We start from the raw sequence: 21,765 nt of genomic DNA on the forward strand, positions 1-21,765 counted from the left end.
CACATAGGCGGATCAAGCCAAATAACAATCACACAACTTCGCACCTCTTAGTATAGCATCAACTGAACTTGTAGATGAATGACGGCTGATGAATCACATGGACAAAACTATATATCGTAATTCATTAAACTTGAACATGAACAATGGTTAGGGTTTGAAGGATCAATGAGCGCGAGGAGGGGGGTTGATATGTTCATTTAGAGTTAGAGATGATTTTTTAATTGTAATATGTAATGCCTCTCTTGGTTTGCCTGTCTATCAGAAACTAATCAAAGTATCTAGTTGCAATAAATTCAAAAAAAGGTACTAAATTGCTTAATTGAACAAACCGCATGCATGAAAATTGCACTTAGCTAAAAGAGAAAATAAATTAATTAATCGAAATTACTAATTTGCCCCTGACTTAACGAACAAAATAGACGGGTTAGAAAAACAGCACTAAAATTGCAAGTTTTAGAAAAGTGAGGTAGACATTTGCAATAAATTTAAAGACGGTGCAAAAGTTGCATAATTGGACAAACCACAGGTACTAAAATGACACTTAACTTATATATATATATATATGTGTGTGTGTGTTCAAAATAAACATAATTCACGTAAAAAAAAGGTACCGTAGCTGACTTGGCTTCGGCTAGCCCGACTTTTGGTTGACTTGGAGAGTACCCTAACCGACTAGGAGCCACATAGCCTGAATTTTGACCGATTCAACACCGCCTAGCACTATTTTTTTTATCGAATTTGACCGCCTCTGACTAATCTGACTGACTTAAAGAAAGTCGCCTCATAAGAAGTCTAAGAACCGACTACTTGTGGCATAGGCCGATTTTACAACAGTGATAATAATTTGAAATAAAGCATTGTTCGAGGAGAATATATCATAGATATGTCAACCTTTATTCCCGAACCCATTAAGGAATTATATAACATATTCTTTTATCGTTATGTCTAATCAACAATTTAATAGAAAATCAATCATAAAGTGTTCACATAAATCTCCATCTTAATTTATCAAACTATTTTTAAACCTCCTTTAACTTTATACTATATTATATATTATATTATGGTGTATATAAGGACAAAAAAGAGTTAACCGAATATGGTCGTTGTGGTGGTACGCAAAACGTAGGTTGCAACCCCGTGGTACAATTTTCGCATATATGGGCCTTGTGGTTGTCCTTTTATTTCACTATTAGTTTTCCGTTAAATCTTCGTTAATAATTATGTTAAATGAAGGGTAAACCAGTCTTTTCACACATAATAATAACAACAATAATAATAATAATAATAATCCCAACCCTTAACCCTTTCTTCCCCCCCATCCGCACCACCCATCCACCCCACACCACCACCTGTCACCATCCAACTTCCGGCAACCACCATCATATCCGACAACCCTACATACTTAAAAACGTGATGCCGGTCATCTCTCTCAACAAATCGAACCCATCGGCGCTTGTTCTTGCCGGCCATCTCCCCCAAACAGAAAATGTTTGAGAAATCGGGCGACGAGAAGCTAAGAATCCGATGCGGTGGTGAGTCGAATGGTGGCTACGGATTGGTTGCCGGTTATCCCCCAAGCCATTGTTCAAACCCCACCACCCATCCATCTTCGTTGCCAACACCACTTCCGGTCAAGTCAAAAAAGAAAATGAAAATTCTATAAAAAAGAATAGTGAAATCTAAGCACACAATTAAATCACAAAATCATACTCACATTAAGCAAATTTAATTTCCAAACATTTTATAACTTCATTTGCATTTTATTAACCTCATCATTTACAAACCCCTAATTCAAACTTGAAATCAAAGTATTACAGGAATAGAGGTTTCATTACAAGCATTTATTTAGGTCGTACACTATTTGACTCGAATTTTGCTCAATTTGAGTCGGGTTTGAAAAACAAAGTGATGATGAACATTTTGGTAATTGGAACAAGTTAGGAGAGGTATAGAAGCCAAACTCAAAGCTGAATGGTGAAGATGATGATGTTGGAGAGGGTATAGAAACTGCTGGTGGTTGGGTTATGATTTGAATAAACATAATCATTAACAATAGTCATTTTAGTCTGGTTGGTTGCGAGTGTTGTACTTAGTGTGGCTAGACCTGGGTTTGAAACCAATGGTGGATGGTTTTGTTATTATTTTTTGAGGGAAATCGTTAAACAAAACGAGAGTCCAAATTGCATTTATTTAAAAGCCACAGGGTTGCAAATTGCAAGAGTATTAGTGTCTTTTCATAAAAGCACTAACGTTGTGACTTAACGGTGTACCAAAAGTGAAATAAAAGGACCACCACATGGCCCATATCTGCAAAAATGGCACCACCAGATTGCAACCTGCGTTTTGAGTTCCACCACATTGACCATATTTGCAATTAACTCGACAAAAAAAATAACTTCATGTAAATTTTAAATTTTAAATGCCAGTTTTATATCAATGAGTGATGGTCCATTGAAAGAAAATTCTTTAAACACCTGATTTTGAGAGAGTGAGATATTGGGTTCAACTCTTATAGACAACAAAGATTAAACAAATTTGTCATTCAAAAACAAGTGTTATATCTTTCGCCTACAACAAGTAAGAAAGTTTAACTTTTGTCGGCTAGCTAGGAAGGCTAAAAGCTAAAAGCAAAGTCCTCATAATGGGTTAGGTTAAAGTAAAAGTATGATTTTTACAATAGAGAAAATTACTATTTGCGTCCCTGTGGTTTTAAAGCGGAGACACAATGAGTCCTCGAAAATTTTTTGAACTGGTTGAGTCCCCGTGATTTCATAAACGAACAATTTGACTCCCTGTGGTTTCAATAAAATAAAAGTTTACCATGAAAGTTAAGTAATGGCAGGGACTCAAATGGTTCATTTTTGAAACCACAGGGACTCAACCAGTTCAAAAAAATTTTCAGTGACTCATTGTGTCTCCACCTTAAAACCACAGGGATGCAAACAGTAATTTTCTCTTTACAAAAAGAATAATAAAGATTTCAAAATTTGACCAACATTAGCCAGAGCAACTGCCCAATTATTGTTTAAATTCTCGCTCCGACCAATAGTTTTCAAAGTTTGACATTTTTTATTAGAATGGTCGTTTAAGTGTTTTGAATAACCTTTTGACAACAAAAAATTGTCAAAACACAAAGGCATCTTCTAGACAAAAGGAACAATAGAACAAGAACCTCTTAAAGCTTGACTCATGGGATCATTCTTCCACTTCGTAGTTGACTACAAAAAGACTATTAAGCACCCATGTTTACGAATAGATGATGTATGGAGGCTAGCGTATACCATATAGTGTTTGTTTGTTTTCTTTTTTTTCCCTTCCAATTATCAGTTTTTGTATGATTGAATATTATGTTTGACCTATAAAGTTTTTTGAGCAAGTAAAGAGGTCGCTTAATAAACACAACGTATAAGAATATTAGTTAAATTTGTATCTGATATTTGAGTGATACCGTATATATGTGGGGGCTTGAAGAGGATCAATATAACTTCATATATAGTCTTGATGAAAACATACATGCATGCACATAACTTCATTTTCTCTCCTTTTTACTTAAACATACATGCATTCTTCATTTTCTATCTCTTGTGCATCTTATGTTCTTAACCAACAAGTGGGTGGAATGAAAAGTTGAAAACCTACATTGATGGGTACTAATATATTCCTCTGGATATTTCCGCCCCCGTTTCAGACTGATTTTCAGTTTACTATAGTTTCGTATCAATCGGCTTCATATCCTTTAAATAACTTTTAGCGTGAAATCGACTTGTGTATTACATTCGGGTTCCTTTGCTTGCAATCAACCCATCATTGAACAAGACGACTTAAAACTTTTTGGTGGTGTTTAGTTTGTAGTTTGAAATCATCATGAGTATTATTTTGTTAATATATTGGAATGAGAATGATAATCAAAATATAAACCAAGAAGGCATGATACCAAATGCGTGATAGACTGAATCGGTTTAGTTCATATGGTATCCTACCCATGTAGGATTGTATCGAATTTACCCACGATGTTGGATTTATGAAACACATAATGGCGTTTACTCCATGACAACAAATTAAAAGGTTGCAACATCCAATTCTGATGATTGTAGCTTAATTCTAATGTTTATTCTTATGCCGGAAGTTGGTCACAACAAGAAGTCCCTTCTCATTGTGACGAGACCAATGGTGACATGTTTTACAGTGGCCTCTTTACGGGTTTGATTCTCAATTTTAAAACGTAACGCCATAAATCAATGGAATATATGCCCATGATATTTTTTTTATAGAAAAGGACAAACCGACGGTATTTATTAACTTTTAAATTGATATGAAAGAATACATAAATTAGTGAAACTAAAATAAAATAAAATTTTCATATATCTATTAACATAATCCACCATAGAGGAAGGTTTAGCATATAACCAAATTATACTACATATTAAAACTTCAATTTGGTAGTTTATGCCCCCTTTCATTTCTTATTATGAACTGAAGATTAACCAAACAAATTCTTTTAGAGTGTTGATTTTAGCTGGGATGCTTAAGGCGTTGATTTGGGGGGGGGGGGGGGGGGGGGGGGGGGGGTTACAGTTTCGCTGACTTGGCAATTTCAGTCTCTAAATCCCTAACTGCCCCTTTTGCTTCGGGGTATGATTTTAATTAATTTTCAAAAAATTGTAATTAGTTTCACTAAATTGTGATACTCCGGGAATATTTTTGTCTATATTTCGATATAAGACATTTTCGTTTCTCTAGCACATTTTATTATTTAGCTAATTATTTTTCAAAATCAAAATCCAGCTATAGTATTCTTGATATGTTAAATTAGATGCGCTACATATATCATTTTGTATTTAACGAATCAACCAGATACCGACCGCGTCTAGTTTAAACTTAAATAAATAGTTGTACGTGTTGTCTTTACTTACACGCACAAGGCCGCATGCAATCATCAAAAAACTATTGCGTTCTACTTTGTAAGTGGTTTTATTGATGGTGGCCCTACGTCACACATGCTTTAAGTTTGAGTTAGATCAGAGTCTCAATCACTCTTAACGCTATAAATAGCCCAAAGCTTGTGCTCCACCATGCATATTCAACTCATACGTGTTTTGTTTCTTTGAATTAACATAACCAGCCACCCCCTCTTTCACATAAGTTTTTACTTTCAAGATCACTTCTTTTTTTCACTAGAACAAAATGATGATGTGCAAACCACTTATGCAAATACCCACCGGAGGAACAGGAACGGACTTATCGGTTTCCCGACGCCGTCTACACAAGGACAAAGTCGTGTTCGTGATGGGCGCTACGGGTGCCGGGAAATCAAAACTGTCCATTGATATCGGCACCAGGTTTTCGGGTGAGGTGATAAATTCAGACAAGATTCAAAATATACGAAGGATTAGATGTCACCACTAATAAAATCAAGGAGAAGAATGTCGCGGCGTGTCACACCATCTTATAGGAATCGTAGACCCAGAATCGGACTTTAACGCCGAAAACTTTGTTAGCAAGGCTTCACTCGCCATGAAATCAATCGTCGGGAGAGGAAAGTTGCCCGTAATCGCTGGTGGATCGAATTCGTTCATCGAAGCATTAGTCGATGATGATAACTACAAGTTCCGATCAAGGTAATGTCAGGGTCACATATAAACATCATCTTATATCTAATCTCACACTGTTTCAAACAGCTTCCGGTAGAGAACATAGTCACATACAACCATTTTGACCAACATATTTTAAAGTTTGATCTTCTATAGTCAACAGTAGTCCAAATTTTGTTCAAACTCCTGATAAATAATTTTCAAAGTTTGACTTTTGTCCAAACGACCGTCTAACTGTTTTGTGGACCCTTTTCGACTAAATCCTCCACTTACATTATATTGATTGCATCCATAGGTACGATGTTTGCTTCTTGTGGGTCGACGTGGCAATGCAAGTGCTCGAACAATTCGTATCTGACCGCGTAGATCGCATGGTGGCCGCCGGGATGGTAGAAGAAGTCGGAAGCATGTATAACCCTAACGTCGACTACTCGAAAGGGATTCGGAGAGCCATCGGGGTGCCCGAATTCGACTCATTCTTTCGTGCCAAATATTCATCTTTGACTGATCAAAAAACTCGAGACATGTTACTACAAAGAGCCGTTAATGAAACAAAGATTAATACATGCAAACTAGCACGCCGGCAAGTCGATAAAATTAACCGGCTAGTAGATGCTAAAGGGTGGCCTATTCACCGGTTAGATGCCACCGAAGTTTTGGAGAAAAAAGGTAGAGAAGCTGATGAGGCGTGGGAGGAGCTGGTGGCCGGACCTGCGTCATTGATCGTAGGCGATTTTATGCGTGATCATTATCGCGGTTTTTCCGGCACGCCGGAGATTGTTGACAGAGGAGTTAGAGAGGGTGAAATGGTGGCCGTGAATTAGGAAGAACCGGCGTTAATTAATAAGTTGTAACTATATAAAAAGTTTTGAATAGAGAAGCATATATTGTGAGTGATTTAACAATTTTGTACCTTAAAAGTTTTATGTAACATACATGACTACATGTGTTTTAACGGATTTAATGCTAAAATAATAATGTTTAATAGTACTTTTTAAAATTCCTACAATTATACTAACAATTATACTAGTATAGTCTTTGTAACGATTTATTTCAGGATAAAATAATAACCATTCTCTTTTATGGTTAAGCTGTTTTAGCCAGTCTTCTAAATCTAAGAAGGTAGCGAGACACAATGGATCATAAAATATGCACAATGTCAAGAAAAAAAAAAGACACAGTGATAAATAGAAAGACGTAATGATCTGAACAATAATTTTAAAAAATATAAGCTAGAAATCGAAAAAACGAAAACCTAAAATCTATATCATGGAGTTCGACACACGGTTCCAATGCCTGATACACTTCTACGGCTTCCTATTTTTAGAATCTATGTATTTTAACTCGACCCTCTTTTTTATACGTATACTAAGTCAGAATGTAGAAACTTGCTTATTACATAATTGTATGTTTTATAAAAAAAATAAAAAATAAAACTTTGTAATCATACTATCACCAAATAAAGAAAATCATTAAAATTTAACAGAAACGAGAGACTGGAAATCAAAATTTAGACTTCACCAAAACTCGACACGTGATATCTAATATTTACATGTTATAAATGGTTTGGAAAACAGTAATATTAGACAATTAGCTTAAAACAAAGAAAAGTTACAATTTTAAACATCTTATCTGCTGTAAAAGAAATATATAATCTATACAGGAAAATACTGTATATTCTAATCTAGCACTACAAAAATAGTGTGATATAAAAGAATCCTCTCCACATCAACAATCCATTATCACATATCTACACCATATTCCAAATTTGTTGTTTAAATTGATGTTAGAATCTGTTCTTGCAAAGGTTATGGGGTCATTGGCTTCAGCTTTTACCTATCAATACAATACTCAAGATTCCAATTTATATGCATACCAAAGGATGCAAAAGATACACCAATCAACTCTTTTCAAAGAAGATAAAAATAAAAACTTGAACATAGTCAAGCATCCAATTTGAAAAAAGACCCACAAGCTATTCACATAAACATAGAAAGCAATCGTATCAATCCCGAAAGTGGAATATTGGTCCACCGAAAAAGGTCGGTATGCGACTTTTATTACCATACCATTGTCAAGATTCACACTTGGTTATGCGATATAGATGCTTGAATTCATTTTGACAAAGGTTGCAGGATGATTGTTTTGACCTATCAATTTCAACATGGGACCATTGATTAATTTTGATCCATGAATCTACCATCCACCTTACAAGACACTCCACTTCGAATAAGGTCGAAACCTCGACTCAACCTTCAAAACGGATTCTGGCATCCGCTTCTGCAGGTAGATCAAAAATCTAGACAGCATTCGTATCAAATAAAGTCCTTTATCTGACTTCCAAACCTCACAAAACCAAGTTTGCACAGATTAACATTTAACACCCTTTAGACTTGCATACAAGAATAAAAAAACGAAACATGCTTGCGAACAAGACCACAAGATCCAATCTTTTCTCGATAGAATTAGAATGCACCCCACAATGAAAGGAGGAACTTATAGCATATGGTCCAACATATTGATTCATGTTCACGTGGCTCTGTTGCTGCAAAAAGGGCAAGGAAAACAAGAATGGAACAAACCATGAAAGCTTCATGTCCTCTCTTTATAAGAAAGAATAGAAACGATGTCGAGAAAGCTACGAGCTTTGAATCAATTCTGTTTTTCCAATATTTGATGTTAAAATTGTACATATTCCAAAATGAAAAATACCAACTTTTCTGCATAGATAACTAAATGCATTACAAAATTAGAAAAAAAGAAAAAAAAACATAACAATGTTTAAAGTCTAAACTGGGCCGCACATGAGCAGGTAGTATTACAAGAACCAGCAACTCTTACAGTGTATTCATGAATGGGCCTAACAAGAAAAGGCGGTAAGCGCCCAAGCAGCTCACAAACGCACTCGTCATCAACCTGAGCTAACCATTTACAGCACTGCTGTTCTACAGGTGACATTTTATGTTTGTGATGACGACCATGAACACGCTTATTATGATGATCATGTCTGTGATGACCATGCTTGTGCACATGCGTTTGATTCTGCTTGTTCTCATTTCCTGGTACATCAGCATGTGGATGACCATGTTTATGCCCGTTACTGTGACTGTGCATCTGCTCATGGCCGCCAAGCGGTGGTGGTGTAGTAGGAAAAACTTGGTTAAAAGGTGGAGGTGGAGGCGGGACTTGTGATGATGGTAGATACGCACAGGCTTGATTTGCAAGAGCCAGTTGGAAATTACAGAGCGGGCGAGGGGCAAAAGGGGGAAGTGGGACCGTACTGGCTATAGGAAAAAGTGTGAGAACAACCCATTTAAGAATATCGACAGTGCGCATAGTCTTCTGTGTGAGAAACAACTGTTGCGTAATGATTTGTGTCCGCTCCTATAAATGGCTAATGCTGAGTACATTAACATAGAAACTCATCATAACATTTGTGTGTTCTTGATAGGTAGGTCTGCCATTGGTTTTATGTTATGTAGAACTGCAACAAGAAAAAAATGATTAAAGTGAGCATGTCATTCATTCCATTTGCATGATGATAGAATATTCCATGTTTGGTACAGTACTGTTTGGTGAGCAGATGCTAAAAGACTAAACTTCTTCTAAACAGATTTTGAAAACAAAATGTCCACATATCGAGTTCCATCAAACGAGAGAAAACATATAAATAGGCGGAAAATTCACCAAGATTTTAGGTATGCATCATAAGAAGAATGACACCTCTGGTGGGGGTTCAAGCTCCATAGTAAAAGGTGGTTATGGTTTAGGTTAGATTAAACCTGAAAACATGGGTGGGCTGGACCAAGAGGGGTAACGGGTCAGAACGGGCTTGGGTCAGGATGGACCTTTTAAAAACTGAGTTTTGACCAAAAAAAATATGTACGGGTCAAAACGGGCTGTTTTAAAAAATGGTCACTTGTGTTTGGGTCAGAAACAGTTTTGACCAAAATGACATACAAAATTTTTAACAACACTTTTAAGAATGGCTAATTAATAGCAATTTTAATTTGAAGATGAGAGGTATAAGCAATTAGCGTTAAATGAAGATGCACCAGTTAATATCAGACAACAGCAGAAGCCCCATGGCTGCATGGTAATAAGCTGTGCAAAATACCAAGATTAGTTAAAAATTATACAGCTATAAATATGATTAACAGAAATTAATTCCATGTTAGCAGACAATAGAGAAGCGACAACAGCATATACATCCTGAAATTAGCAACAGAGATTATGAAGACCCAAATCAATCAAATGGATAGGAGGTCTTCGCCCTAATCGACTGGTGACTCGCTGAATCAGGAACCCTTCAGTATAGTGAAGATCAGGGGTTCCTCTTTAGAAATCAAAATTTTATTGAGAGAAGATTCGATAAGATTTCAAGCTGCGATGGTAATTAGACGAAGAAGTTGTGACAGGACGTCATTTACACTGGTAAAATGGAGTCCATGTAAGAAAGAAGATGCAGAGAAACGAGAAATTTTTTTAGCCACCCAATGTGACCCGCTCAATCCTTTAGCTCTGCCCATCTTGACCCGTCCAAATTTTTTTGTTCTCCTTACTTCAGCCCAAAAATACCCAACGAAAAAAAAAATACTTTTGACCCAACTTAATCTAAAATGTTATGACAAAGATCCATTATGACCCAAATTTTGGTAACTGGGTCACTTTTGCTAGTTCTGCTAGGTCTAGTTTAGAACATTTAAAGAAAAAAAATATCAGCATGCAGCAAAAAATGGAACAGTTTGATTTGAAACAAAATGTAAGGAAATGATTCATTTTTTACTATTACTCAAGTGGCTAAACTTTAATGTAATATTTCATCATTTACTATAAATCACAGTAACAAGACTACAAGAGTTTTGTGTCATAGGTCTTACTAGTGGCCTACATGCCAAAACCAGAATGAAAACAATCAATTCAGAATCCATTGTGCTTAATCACATATAAATATGCAGTAGTTTCAGTTATTTTACAAAATGGCCTAAAAACCAAATCTTTTGATTGATCATCGACACACCAGTAACTAGTTCTAATACTAAAAGTATTCATAATACTCAACAAATGAACACTAGGACACAAATTCACAAGTAATTAATGAACACTAGAACACTAGATGCATCAACTCATAGTAGTGTCCAATATCTTTAGCATTTGACAATGAAGCAGTTAAATTGCCACCTATGGCTGTCTTTTCAGCTAACGGGTCATGCCTATGCAAATTTGCAACTAACATATTCAAGCACATGAATTTATAAAGTAGGGAGAGACTCACAGCATGATTTCATTGCAGTCAACCGAAAAATTTTAAGAGCTATAGAGCTCTTCACTTTCAGTAAGATCAAGATCTTTCAATGTACTTTTTCCTACTGGCACCACACCCGTATCGTCTTTAACTGCTTGTCTCTTAAGCTTCAGTTGTTCTTCCCTCTGCTTATGTCCTTCAGCCAACAACTCAATAAAATTATCATTAACTTCTAGTAACGGATCACGGTCAATCAACTCATCACCCTTATACGCTTCTCTCAACATCGCTGTTTTGATCCCACCTTTTAACGACATATAAAAGATCCCCGAATGCCGTGTAAACACACTCGAAAATGCATTCGAAAACCTATACTCTTCGATAAACTTGCCCAATATCGGCACTGGAATTCTTTTATACAACGATAATGATAACAACTCATGAAACACTCCCACCGTTCTCTTCTCCATTTCTAGAGACGCTTGATCAAAATTTGACGCGTCATCATACGGCGATATGTACGGACGTTCCATCCAATCTCTAATCCACTCCCTCATTTCTTTCTTAATAAGAAAACCCGACGGCAGCTTCCAGTTAAAAGACGGTCTAATCTTTATACCAGTCAACTCCGATTCCTCATCAGCCCGTTGCTCAATCACCGACTTCGCAAGCCTCGGGTTCCAAGAAACCAACTCCAAATACGAATTTCCATCTCCTGGACTCCCAACCAACCTAAAATAATCCGGATATCTCGGTACCAAATCCACCAAAAAGTCATTCGGAAACCCGAACTCCCGCTTCACGTGCGCTAACTTATCCGCACTAACCACATTATCCCTACTCATCATCAACAACTTACACAATTTAGCAACAATTAAGGCCTCGTTCTCTCGATAAACCCTTTCGTTTCGATCCAAAACCCGTTGAAGCCGATCACTAACTTTCAAAAACTTAACGGGTTGAGTCTTGGGTTTAATTCGATCATAATACACATCGAAAAGCAACGGGTTTTGGGATAAAAAGGTGTCGACTTTAACCGGAAGGCGTAACCTTTCACGACGTTTCTCTAAATACCGAAGCGGGATTACTTGACCCGGTTCGTTTAAGACTTCTTTAACTACTTTTGCACAGAGTCTCCACTGTTTATCGTTATTGATTGCTTGGTCTAGCATTTGGTCTTTACGCCATTTTACTCTTAGACTAGAAATTGAAGCTGTGAATTGAACCCAGACCCTGATTGCAGTTGGGTATTTGGGTGTGTTGATGTGTGAAGAGATTGTGGGTCTGTGAAATAACATACCTGGGTGAAATTGAAAGCTTGTATCAGACTGTAGGCAAATGAATGAGGGATTGATGCAGTGGTTGTTTGAATTTGGTGAATTGAATTGGGAAGTAAAGTTAGGGTTTTGGGGGTTTATCGACTCAACAATCGGCTAAAGGTTTGAGATTTCTTCAATGGAAGTGTAAAAATTAAAGCATTTAAAATGAAGTTTATTCATGTGATAAAAATCATGAAACCCATGACGTTTTTAAAAGTCAGGCACTACTGGTAAAACCCGATAAAAATATTACCATGTTTAGAAGGATGTTGGTACACAGGTGTTGCTAAAACCCGAGTGTTTGCGGCGGCGAGTCGACATGAATTAGGTCGGTATTTATTACCTTTGTTACGGTATCATAATTAAACTTAAAAGTAAATACGTCAAATTAACATATAATAAAAGTAACATGTAAAAAATTATAGTATTTAAAACGACGTTTATTTAGTTGATAAAACCCGGTATTGATTAAACACGAGCGTTGTCGATAAAATTTGAACGTTGGTAAAACCTAAGTGTTGATAAAACTCAAACATTATGACGGCGAGTTGGCACGAATTCGGTAAAAGAGGCTACCTATTAACAAACTATTTGATTAGTATAATTGAGAAGTTTGGTGTCAAAAAAGTTTTTTTTTAAATGTTTCATTAGTTTAGTTTTATTTTTATGTAAATCATTTTGACATTTAACCACTTCTGAGAATTTGGTATGTTGGTTGTTGATAAGTTTGTTAAAGCTTAGGAAATTAGAACAAGGGTGTGCAAGTTCAACGCTCTTATAGCAATTTTTTGCAATGTTTAAAAGCCGATGTTTAACTCGTGCCCGGTTGGGCTAAAAAATGGTACAATCGGTTGAACCGGGTTGTATCGAGAGATTCAACCGGATTAATAGTTTATCTTGTAATATTATATAAATGTAACTTCAACTCAAAAACTAATCCAAAATTATATGATTCCATAATAAAATATAATCCAAAAGTTAATACATAATAAAAATAATACAAAAGCTTTCGATTTTCAAAAATAATCCAAAGGTTCAATCGTTTCGATGCTAATCGTTATGTTAAAGGTAACTTATAAAAAATATGGGCCGCAATATATCAAAAATCGCTTGGGCTTAGAACCAGTTTGCCAGTTTAAACCGGTATTTTAGAAAAAAAAAAACCGCTGGTTCGATGTTCTAGCAAACCGCCCAAAAATACAGGACACAAAATACCTGTCTGATATGTGAAATCCGGTATTACCGGTTCAACTGCCCGATATAAATGGGTTTTCAGAACACTAATTTTTTGATAATTTTTTTGGATTATATGGAGACATTCGTACTTTGAATATTTTTTGGGTTTTTTTTTAAATATGTTAATTTGTCAAATTACTATCTAGGTTTATTGACTTATTCTGATACCGCAATTCAATTCGCTACCGTAACGTTCATGTTTTACTGACTACATAAACATCATTTCACATATGTTATTTTTTGTATCATAAGCTATAAGAGTGCCGCTATTATACCATATTCACGTCGGATCTCCACCTCAATGCATGTTTTTTTTTAAATAGGTTTATTAATGTATCAAGGTGTTGACGAATTAATTTTTTTTGGTTAGTCACTATATGTAAGTCGATACCAATCAAATTCGCGTTGGCGTGCTGTTGAAGCATGTGTACAGACAGCCAAACATCACTAGCCCGGCGCAATGTGCCGGATAAATCCTCTGGTTAATTCTATATTATGTTTTTAATCGGCATGTTTTAGTTCTACTCATTTTTGGCCTACACTCACAAAAGTTCTTGGATAGGCTAACAATTTCTTTTTGGAAAACATACAAAGGTTATTAACATCTACAAATATAACTAAACATTTGGAAGCTCATTGTAATCATACGTAATAGCTAATCGTTGTGTGAGCAAATAAGGAACATGGTACACCTCCATATGATATAAAGTCACGCCTTTTGCTCTCGAATTTGCTTTGAACATCTCGCCCGGGACCGCTGTTTTAGTGTCTTGAACATTGATGAATTTGGAGTTGCCATGAGAAGTTTACACCAGAGAATTTGTTGAAAGAGGACCTCCAATCCTATAAGCATATGCTTACATATATGTCTATATATAAGGCCACCTAAAGCAACTTATATAGACCTTAAATCAAACAATCCAAATGAGCTTACAACTTTCAATACAAAAGGTACAAATCATATTAGCTATGGAGGCATTGAATATTTCCACATCCCACACCCTCCAATCCATATGTTTTATGGGATATCCTTTGTCCAATGACCAAACTTTTCATGAAAATGATACATCGTCAACCTCCTCACCCTTAGCTTTATAATTGCAATATGAATATACTTGATAAAATTGAAGCATTTGTCATGTACTCGAATGTTTCCTATGATTTTATCTTTTGTCATCATCATAGGATTTAGTATTTGTGAATTGTGATTGTTGATGTAACATACTTATGTTCACAATTTCACATCAATGATTAGTGGAACAATGTTTTAAAATCTCTTTAATACTTGAAACTTGAAAGCCACTTGTTTAGGGTAACCTGCATTTTACCTTGTCTTGCGCCTTGTTGGTTATTAGGGTATTGACAGACTCTAAAGTTTTATAGTAGCATATTCTCACAGAGTCACAGTTATATATAAAAAGCAATGTTATATATGAAAATCGTACACATTCATAACGCCACACTATACCAATAATTAGGGTCGGTGAATAAACGTATTTAAAGAATAAAGGCTTCAAACAAGTTAGGTAAAATTTTTTGTGCAATAGGAATCCAAACATTCATTGTTTTGTTTGGTTGCTTACTTCTTGTGGGTATGGCCGTTTAGGATCAAAACAAAATAAATGATTCGTTGACTGTTTTTTAGGTGTATGTTTTTTGTGGCTTAGAGATGAAGAAATCCTTTAATGTATTCTTGGCATTTTAGCACAAATCTGACAATGCCATGTGATGCCACGTCTAGATTAGGTGCATCTCAAAACCATCATCAAACTAATGCTTGTCTACATTCATCATTCAAGATTATAGTTTCAGTGTAGTTTAAGGTTGTACAGTACAACATGGTGTATGCTTGATCTGTTGAGCATACACCCTTGTTTGATCACGACCATTGTAAGCATGTAAATTTAGCTAGACATATAAGGAACAATATAGAACATGGCAAAATTGTACAAAAAGGGGTAATCGTGTAAACTTCAAGCACGTATACTACATATATAGTCTCTATGGTGCGGCTCTATATCGTTTAGAACATATCTAGTTTACTTGCCATGTGTCAAACTCATACTACATACATAATCAACTTTCTAAACAGATTTTATGGTTCTTAATAGAAATGACATGAACATCTGTTACGATGATTGCTTGCATCATAGTCGTTGTATTCAAAGTCGCTAAGCCCTATAGGGTGACACACGATTGTCTTGTGTCTGTCTGGTTGCCGTCGTTTTTAAACTATCCCATGATATTGATGTTAGAAGTTCAAACTAAACTTTAGAATAAGTATTTATTATATTTATAATACGCCATAGTATATGACATCAAACATTTCAGTTAATTTGAATGCTTGATTAGTTAGTTAATGTTATAACCGGTTTCTAACTACCATAACGTTGTAATGGTTATATATACTACACTGGTTCAATGCTTTTATGTAAATATTATGTAGGAAGATAGACTTATGTGAAAACATGATTACTTTATTAGATAAATCTACTGTTTTATGTCTTTGTTAATCAATTACCTCTACTCTAAACAACCGGTTTATTGTTCATATATTTCTTCATCCTACAAGAATAGAAAGTATGCATAGTTCTAGAATCAAACTGTCACACTTCAAGACTTGATTTGCACCAACAAATCAACAATTGAAACCACTCTTGTTTGTATTAGCTAGGTTGTCTTGAGATTAGTTTGTTAGCTAGACTACCTACATGCCAAAACCTTGTCCGAATAGTGTTGGTGAAGCATGGCCACATTAATTAATTATATGCATATCGATCAGTGTTGATTAGGTATTAGAAAATGACAAGATTTTGTTACTTATATTTTGGAAATTATCAAACTATGACTTATTTTTTTAAACATAGGTTATGATATTTAAAATGGACAACATAATATTTTTTTAATGTATTTGTCTAACTTAATCGTATTATAGCTAATAAGTGGCGTTTGGTTATTATAGGAATTGAAATTTTAAAGAATTGAATCTGGAGTTGAGATTTATCAAGGAATAAGAAAGAAACAAGGAGAAAAGCTATAACATTGTTGGTGGAGCCGGGGCCGGCCCTTGGGGGTGGGAGGGTGGTCGACGGCCATAGGCCCGACACCTTGCTAGGCCCAATTTTTTTTTTGATTAAAGTTATATGTATTTTTAGTAAACACAGTATACATATTTAATGTTTAAGAACAATTACATAACCATTTGCTTGTTCTTGTGGCAGATGGGTATTACTCACAACCAAGTTGTGGGTTCTAGCCTCGCTTGAGGCATGTTCAATTCTTTTTTTTATACAAATGTTTTTTACACAACCCAATTTATAACCAAGTAAGCCCGTAAAAGAATTAAACTGTTTAAACCCGACAAAATACTCATTTTAGTTAAGGCCCAAAAAAATTTTCGCCTTCAGCCCAAAAGTTTTTTTTGCATTCTCGAAGTCGACCCTGGGTGGAGTAATGGGCGTTGTGAGAGAAAAGTGGTATGACCAGACTTGAAGATGTTTACGGAGTCGCATGAGCACGTGACCGGCTCTTGTTGGAAGTAATTCTAGCGTGAAAATGTGAAACATCACAAAATTATAACCGGCCTGTAATTTTTGGATTTGTTTTTTTTGGTTATTTATCTTTTCAGATTTTGATGATGTATTAGTTTGAATTACGTAATTTTTTAATTTTAATAAAAGTTTACTTTTATTATGTGTTTTTAAATGTATAATTTGTTTTTATTAAAAAATGAAAAAGGTTTAAATTACTCGAAAAGCGTTACGCCACTAATTAAAATAGGGAAAATTCCCAAAATAATCATTTATGAAAACAAATTTCTAGTTTTAGGTATTATTTGCAAAAAATTTCAAAAATAGGTATTATAAACTAATCGTAACGAGTAGTCTGTAGAACCAATTAAAATTTTTCGCGTGCCTTAAATTAATCATAACGAGCACGTTCACTAATCATTTACTCGTCACGACTAAATAAGTTTCATGCATCATAATTAACGCCCACAAGTAATTCATAAGTCCTTTAGTCGCGACCCCCGGTTTACATTCCTTACACGAATAGTTTATTAGTAGTTAACTCGTCCCGACTAGTTTAACTTTATAATCTACTCGTCGCGACTAAATGACTTATGAATTATTCGCGAGCGTTGATTACGAGGCATGAAACTTATTTACTCGTGACGAGTAAATGATTAGGGAACGTGCTCGTTACGGTTAGTTTAAAGACACATGGCAGGTTCTAATTGGTTTCTGCAAACTACTCGTCACGACTAGTTTATAATACGTATTTCTGAAATTTTTTACAAATGATACCTAAAACTAGAAATTTGTTTTCATAAATACTTATTTTGAGAATTTTCCCATTAAAATATCTCAGGGTAAAAACAAAACACTGCAATATTTGTGAAATCCTAATATAGTAGAGATTATAGAATATGAAAATGCATCGACCTTTTATCTCACCTATAGCTTATCCACTAACACCAATTTTCTTTTAATTAATTAAATTTGAGAAAATTCCTAAAATAATCATTTATGGAAATAAATTTCTAGTTTTAGGTACCATTTGCAAAAAAATTCAGAAATAGGTATTATAAACTAGACGTGATAAGTAGTTTGTAGAAACCAATTAGAACTTGTCACGCGTCCTTAAATTAACCGTAACGAGCATGTTCACTAATCATTTACTCGTCACGACTAAATAAGTTTCATGCTTCGTAATCAACACCCATGAGTAATTCATAAGTCATTTAGTAGCGACGAGTTACCTACTGATAAACTACTTGTGCAGGGAATTTAACCAGTTAAACTAGTCATTGCGACTAAAGGATTTATGAATTACTCGTGGAAATTGATTACGAGGTATGAAACTTATTTAGTCGTGACGAGTAAATAATTAATGAACGTGCTCGTTACGGTTAGTTTAATGACATGCAACAAGTGTAATTGGTTCTACAAACTACTCGTCACGACTAGTTTATAATGCATATTTCTGAATTTTTTTGCAAATGATACCTAAAACTAATAATTTATTTTCATAAATGCTTATTTGGGAATTTTCCCATTAAATTTTTGTGATACCAAATTCATGATAATACTCAAATGACTTAAGAATGAATGATTAATGGGAAAATTCCCAAAATAAGCATTTATGAAAACAAAATTCTAGTTTTAAGTATCATTTACAAAAAAATCCAAAAATAAGTATTATAAACCAGTCGTGACGAGTAGTTTGTAGAAACCAATTCGAGCTTGCCACATGTCCTTAAACTAACCGTAACGAGCACGTTCACTAATCAATTACTCGTCACGACTAAATAAATTTCATGCCTCGTAATCAACGTCCTCGAGTAATTCATAAGTTCTTTAGTCGCGACGAGTAGATTATAAGGTTAAATTAGTTGCGACGAGTAGATTATAAGGTTAAACTAGTTGCGACGAGTTAACTACTAATAAACTACTCGTGTATGGAATGTAAACCAGGTAAGCTAGTCATCGATTTATAAATAACTTGTGGGCGTTGATTACAAGGCATGAAACTTATTTAGTCGTGACGAGTAATTGATTAGTGAAAGTGCTCGTTACGGTTAGTTTAAGGACGCATGACAACTTTTAATTGGTTCTACAAACTACTCGTCACGACTAGTTTATAATACCTATTTCTGGAATTTTTTACAAATAATACCTAAAATACAACTTTGTTTTCATAATTCTCCGACAAGCTTATAAGCTTACAATCTCTTAAGTCAACAAAAACGGATAAACCAATTAACAATGAAAATACTAGCCCGCTATTTATAGATAAACTAAATTGAGATAAACTTGGATGTTAATTTTGAAAAGTAATCAAAGATAATGAAATATGAATTTAGTCCTCCTCTACACGGGTTCGGTCGAATCCAATAGAACCTGTCGCTCCAGCATCACTTTGGTGTTTAATCTGCCTAAAATGTATACTACGTTTCTTTGATTTCATCCGTTCTGCATCAGAATTAACCAACTTTCCAACTAAAATGAGACTAATTGGGAACAAAAAAATTGCCCATTTTTATTTATTAGTTTTCATGATTGACTACCTGAATGCATGAATCAGAACATCTCCATATGTATTGTTCTCTTTCCTCGCTCACATATCGTTGTTTCTTCGACCGTTTATGATTATTCATTTATTTGTTTCCCACGAGGGGTTAGGTCCGGCAAAGATGGTTCTTCTGATGACCTGCAAAACAGACACCGTGAGCTCGTCACTGAGAGGGGGGGTACCTCTATGTGACCACCCTCCGGCGTGAGAATCAGACTAGATTGCTCTGAATATAAGTGTATATATTGAGAGATTGCTAGAGAAGATAAGATAATGAGATATAAGATAATGTAAGATAATGTGTCCATACCATTCCAAGGTGTTGGAGTATTTATAGCCGAAGGTAGGTTTCCAAGAAGGTACAGCCGGCTAAATAGTATTCCTGTTCTGCCAACTGTGGGCTACGCACATGCCATGCTGGTGGTTGGTGGGTAGGCAACGGCTGATAGTGACCAGGCCGGCTGTGTACTATTCCTTTTCCACCAACTGCAGGCTATGCACGTGCTACGACAGGTTGGTGAGTAGGCAGCGGCTGATAGTGACATTAAGTAATAGAGCATGCTGCTCGTTGTACTGTTGTCAGTGAGCTGTCGCAGCTTTGGTCAGATCTTTTGTCCATACCTCGTCAGGTACAGTACAAAAGATCCTCCAGTAGCATACGGACTAGCTCATTTGGGCGGGAGTTTTCCCGGCTTAGGGCGGGAGTATTCCCGGCTTGCTCACTCCTTCTTCAGGTGACATTACTGAATTATTTAAGAGTTAAATGTCTTGTGCGTGTAGCCTTGCTGCGCGGGTAGCCTTCCCTGATGGCTAGTATCCGTCGCTGCGGGAACAGGCGGAGTACGTCGACCATTGGGAGACTTTTCCTGCGGGAACAGCTTGCGTACTGCGCGTAAGGACGTCACGTCTCTGAGCATGGTGGGTCCTGCGGATCCAGTTGGTTTCTGCGCAAACGTCTCTCTTCAAGGTGAGTTGCGAGTTTAGCCTTTGCGCAGACGTCCCTGTTGAAGGTGAGTCTTGCGGGTTCATCTGCGCAGACGTCCCTCTTTGAGGTGAGTCTTGCGGGTCCAACTGGGCTCTGCTGGGACCTACCTCTTCAAGTCCCCCCAGTCCAATGTTCTTCTCATGAATTGTTAATAAGTGAGGTGAACTTTTGGACTTAAGCAAAGGGTTTTGAAAAGGGTTTAGTTTTAAGGTTTTCCATGGGGATTCTTCCCGCGGAAGTCCTAATGTCACATGCAGAAATTCCCAACTTTTCTGCTTGATCTTTGGGTATGATGCGGGTAGGTCTGTAACCTCCTCGCAAGTCAGGAGCGTTGAGTTCCACTTGTGTAGATTCTCCATGAGGTTTTGGTAGTTTTGAACATAGTGATCAATTATGTTAAAACAACCAATTCCATCTTGCAGCTTCAAACAATCTAGTTCTCGACGTTCCCGCTATGCGGGGATGTTATTCCCGTTTCCGCAAGCATGGCCCAGAAGATCCTTCTTGGTTTCAATTCCCTGCGGAGTGCTAGGTATGTGAAGGGTTTCGCCTTGACGCTGTACCCGCACTCGTCTTATAGTTAATTTACTTCCAAGGTATTCCTGGCTTCAATTCCCTGCGGGTGCTAAGTATGTGAAGGGTTTTGCCTTGACACTGTACCCGCACCCGTCTTATAGTTACTTGGTTGTCGAGGTATTCTTGGCTTCAATTCCCTGCAGGTGCTAAGTATGTGAAGGGTTTTGCCTTAACACTGTACTCGCACCTGTCTTATAGTTACTTGGTTGCCAAGGTAAGGGGTATAGTCCCGCTTACTTTTGAATCTTTTTGAATCTTTTTGAAATTCGAAGAGTTGGTGAAAGGATAAGAACAGTCCAAACTGTTGAAACGTCGTCCGACGGTTTCTTCTGACAGTGTCAGGATGTGCAGGAAGTTATGGCGACGTGACAGTATATGGTCATTCCAGACGCTTTTTCAGGCGCGTGGGCGCGAGTTTTCGGGCGCGTGGCCGCGAAGTTTACGGCACGCGTCCTGTCAACAGCTGTTGCCAGCTTGCTTTTTCCACGTGTCATAGTTTCATTGCACCAGCGTTTTCCTCTCTCTTCCGCATTAAATTCATCGCATTCATTGGGATGTAAATATATCATTGTTGCCATTTTGAAGGGGTTAGTAAATGGGCTGCCTAAAGTGCAAGTTAACAAAGAAATCGTGTGCCCAGGTTGTCAATTAGGTAAATCAAAGGAACAAGAGTTCTCAAAGAAGTCAAATTTTCAAACGAAAGAAGTACTCAAATTGGTGCACTCCGATGTGTTCGGA

At 36.3% G+C, this 21,765-nt stretch overlaps 1 protein-coding gene and 1 pseudogene across 1 annotated transcript; one reads left to right on the plus strand and one right to left on the minus strand.

Annotated features, from left to right (window-relative positions):
* Nucleotides 1–5,184: 5,184 nt before the first annotated feature.
* On the plus strand, nt 5,185–6,415 carry LOC143554029 (adenylate isopentenyltransferase 3, chloroplastic pseudogene; annotated as a pseudogene).
* A 4,288-nt stretch (nt 6,416–10,703) lies between these two features.
* On the minus strand, nt 10,704–12,167 carry LOC143554017 (protein WHAT'S THIS FACTOR 1 homolog, chloroplastic-like). The gene has a single exon (XM_077043886.1). It carries the CDS (start codon nt 12,132–12,134, stop codon nt 10,899–10,901), a length of 1,236 nt encoding a protein of 411 aa, XP_076900001.1. The 5' UTR covers nt 12,135–12,167; the 3' UTR covers nt 10,704–10,898.
* Nucleotides 12,168–21,765: the final 9,598 nt, after the last annotated feature.

Source organism: Bidens hawaiensis, unplaced genomic scaffold (genome assembly GCF_021521415.1).
Source record: "Bidens hawaiensis isolate Kalapana, Puna unplaced genomic scaffold, B.hawaiensis_p1.1 tig00017470_1, whole genome shotgun sequence".
NCBI lineage: Eukaryota > Viridiplantae > Streptophyta > Magnoliopsida > Asterales > Asteraceae > Bidens > Bidens hawaiensis.

Excerpts from the sequence above, each read along its gene's own strand:
- LOC143554017 (XM_077043886.1), bottom strand. The coding sequence starts at position 12,134 with ATGTTATTTCACAGACCCACAATCTCTTCACACATCAACACACCCAAA.